Genomic DNA, 3965 nt, shown 5'->3' with positions numbered 1-3965 from the left:
TGTAATATTGTGTAATAATGATGTGTAATATTGTGTTATTAATGTGAAATATAATGTGTCGTGTAATATTGTGTTATTAATGTGTAATATTGTGTGCAAAGTGTAATATTGTGTTATTTATGTGTAATATTGTGTAATAATGATGTGTAATATTGTGTTAATAATGTGTAATATTGTATTAATGTGTAATATTGTGTGCAATGTGTAATATTGTGTTATTTACGTGTAATATTGTGTAATAATGATGTGTAATATTGTGTGCACTGTGTAGTATTGTGCTCATATGTGTAATATTGTGTAATAATGATGTGTAATATTGTTATTAATGTGTAATATAATGTGTTGTGTAATACTGTGTTATTCATGTGTAATATTGTGTGCAATGTGTAATATTGTGTTATTTACGTGTAATATTGTGTAATAATGATGTGTAGAATTATGTTATTAATGTGTAATGTAGTGGGTTATGTGTAATATTGTGTTACCTATGTGTAATATTGTGTGCAAAGTGTAATATTGTGTTATTCATGTGTAATATTGTGTAATAATGATGTGTAATATTGTGTTAATAATGTGTAATATTGTATTAATGTGTAATATTGTGTGCAATGTGTAATATTGTGTTATTTATGTGTAATATTGTGTAATAATGATGTGTAATATTGTGTGCAATGTGTAATATTGTGTTATTGTGTGTAATATTGTGTAATAATGATGTGTAATATTGTTATTAATGTGTAATATAATGTGTTGTGTAATACTGTGTTATTCATGTGTAATATTGTGTGCAATGTGTAATATTGTGTAATAATGATGTGTAGAATTATGTTATTAATGTGTAATGTAGTGGGTTTTGTGTAGTATTGTGTTATTTACGTGTAATATTGTGTAATAATGATGTGTAATATTGTGTTAATAATGTGTAATATTGTGTGCAACGTGTAATATTGTGTAATAATGATGTGTAATATTGTGTAATAATGATGTGTAATATTGTGTTATTAATGTGTAATATAATGTGTTGTGTAATATTGTGTTATTCATGTGTAATATTGTGTGCAATGTGTAATATTGTGTTATTTACGTGTAATATTGTGAATTATGTTATTAATGTGTAATATAGTGGGTTATGTGTAATATTGTGTTATTTATGTGTAATATTGGGTGCAAAGTGTAATATTGTGTTATTTATGTGTAATATTGTGTAATAATGATGTGTAATATTGTGTTATTAATGTGTAATATTGTGTTATTCATGTGTAATAATGTGTAATGATGATGTGTAATATTGTGTTATTAATGTGTAATATTGTGTTATTCATGTGTAATATTGTGTAATAATGATGTGTAATATCGTGTTATTATTGTGTAATATAGTGTGTTATGTATAATATTGTGTTATTAATGTGTAATATTGTGTAATAATTAAGTGTAATATTGTGTTATTAATGTGTAATAGTGTGTAATATTAATGTGTAATATTGAGACTGAGAGGTTGGTGTGTAGAATGATAATGTTAATAATTAGTGTGTACTAATGTGTGTAGTTGTGTGTGTAGTATAGGGTGTAATATAAGTGTGTAGTTGTGTGCGTGTAATATAATGTGTGTAGTTGTGTGTGTAATATAATGTGTGTAATATATAATGTGTGTAGTATAGTGTGTAATATAGTGTGTGTGTAATATAGTGTGTGTAATATAATAGGTGTAGTATAATGTGTGTAGTATAGTGTGTGTAATATAATGTGTGTGTGTGTGTGTGTGTGTGTGTGTGTGTGTGTGTGTGTGTGTTCATGGGAAGTTGTTGGAGAAGAGGCTGAGAGGTTGGTTCTCATTGGTTGGAAGAGGAGAGCGATAACCTTCAAAAGTCCTTGGGATACTTCCACTTGTAGAACCTGAACTGTTACTCAAAGTCTCGATGCTTCCTTCTCTCTGCAGCTCTGAAACACACAAATACTTATTAAGTAATACTTCTCAAGTAATACTTCTTCAATAATACTTCTTAATCCTTCTCTCTGCAGCTCTGCAACAAAGTACACAGTAATACTTCTTAGATAGTACTTCTTAAATACACAGGAGTACTTATTCAATTGTACTTCTTTTATAGTACTTATTCAATAGTACTTCTTAAGGAATACTTCTTAACACATATTTCTTAAATAACACTTCTTAACAAATACTTCCTAAATAATACTTCTTAGGTTATACTTTCTTAAATCATATTTTCCATCAGTGTGTGAATGTGTGTGTGAATGTGTGTGTGAATGTGTGTGTGAATGTGTGTGTAAATGTGGAAGTAGTGTCAAAGCGCTTTGAGTACCTTGAAGGTAGAAAAGTGCTATACAAGTATAACCCATTTATCATTTATTTATTTATTAAGTTATACTTCTTGGGTTATACTTGTTGAATAATATTCCTGGAAGAATACTTTTGAAGTAGTACTTCTAAAGGTGTATTCTGGTGAGCAGACTATCAAAGTAGTACATAAGTAGTAGAAAGATAGACTATCAAAGTAGTACATAAGTAGTAGAAAGATAGACTATCAAAGTAGTACATAAGTAGTAGAAAGATAGACTATCAAAGTAGTACATAAGTAGTATAAAGATAGACTATCAAAGTAGTACATAAGTAGTACAAAGATAGACTATCAAAGTAGTACATAAGTAGTACAAAGATAGACTATCAAAGTAGTACATAAGTAGTAGAAAGATAGACTATGAAAGTAGTACATAAGTAGTAGAAAGATAGACTATCAAAGTAGTACATAAGTAGTACAAAGATAGACTATCAAAGTAGTACATAAGTAGTAGAAAGATAGACTATCAAAGTAGTACATAAGTAGTATAAAGATAGACTATGAAAGTAGTACATAAGTAGTACAAAGATAGACTATGAAAGTAGTACATAAGTAGTACAAAGATAGACTATGAAAGTAGTAGATAAATATGACATCTGTCAAAATGATAGAAGATAGAAAAGAAGATTGTGTCTTCAATTCCAATGTTGATACAATCTGACTTCAATCTTCTTTCACTTTCACTTTCACTTTCACTTTCACTTTCATCCACAAAGTTCAGAACTCTGAAATATTAATATCTACCTCACATGAATATTGATCACACATGAATATCTACTAATGATCAATATTTATATGAATGAAAGATCAATATCTATATGAGATGAATATTAGGACACATTCTTATCTAGCAAATATGATGAACAATATTTCTCTTTCACTCACCTAAAAATACACAAGTAGAAGAATACATAAGTAATAGAATACGTAAGAAGAATAGGAAAGTAGAAAAAAGATAAGTTGAAAAAAGATATGTAAGTAGACTAATAGGTAGGAGATTACGTAAGTACAATACTAAGAGTAATACGTAAGTAGGAGATTACAATAATATGTCAGTAGAAAAGTACGTTCCAAAGTGAAAGTATGAATACTATCAATAATGTTGTGTTGCTTCCTGTCTTACTCTTACTTTTAACTTTCCACTTCCTGTTCTGCCACTGATTGTACTAACCGACCTCTGATTAGTGATCAGAAGCCTCTGCTCACTAATCAGAGGGTTAACACTTCTGAGTCAGTGCTGGATCACTGCTGGCACTTACCTGCCCTCTCTGCATCCCGGGCTACCACACAGACTCAACCCAACCCCACCAAAAGTCAACTTTATTACCAATAAAACTCTCATTCATCTTTGATTTTATAACTACTTTATTTGATTTACATTTATCATTAGTATCATTAATATTTATTGTTAATATTACTATTATTAGTATCATTATTATTTATTGTTAATATTACTATCATTAATATTTATTGTTAATATTACTATCAATAATATTTATTGTTAATATTACTATCATTAGTATCAATAATATTTATTGTTAATATTACTACATGTCATGTGTGACTATCAGTGATTATTTATGAGTTCACACAATTAAAGAGTTTGACATG

General features: G+C 28.3%; 1 protein-coding gene across 1 annotated transcript in view; it reads right to left on the bottom strand.

The window, feature by feature from the left end:
* Nucleotides 1-1104: 1104 nt before the first annotated feature.
* Nucleotides 1105-3965, bottom strand: part of bcas3 (BCAS3 microtubule associated cell migration factor) — a 283967-nt gene continuing 281106 nt past the window's right edge. The window contains exon 24 of the mRNA XM_061925915.2: nucleotides 1105-1938. Coding sequence (XP_061781899.1) covers nucleotides 1790-1938 — 149 coding nt within the window. The 3' untranslated portion in view covers nucleotides 1105-1789. The remainder of the gene's footprint in view (nucleotides 1939-3965) is intronic.

The sequence above is a fragment of the Nerophis lumbriciformis genome, linkage group LG30 (genome assembly GCF_033978685.3).
Source record: "Nerophis lumbriciformis linkage group LG30, RoL_Nlum_v2.1, whole genome shotgun sequence".
Classification (NCBI taxonomy): Eukaryota; Metazoa; Chordata; class Actinopteri; order Syngnathiformes; family Syngnathidae; genus Nerophis; species Nerophis lumbriciformis.
Note: the sequence above shows the minus strand (reverse complement) of the source record. Positions and strands in the feature narration are given on the sequence as shown.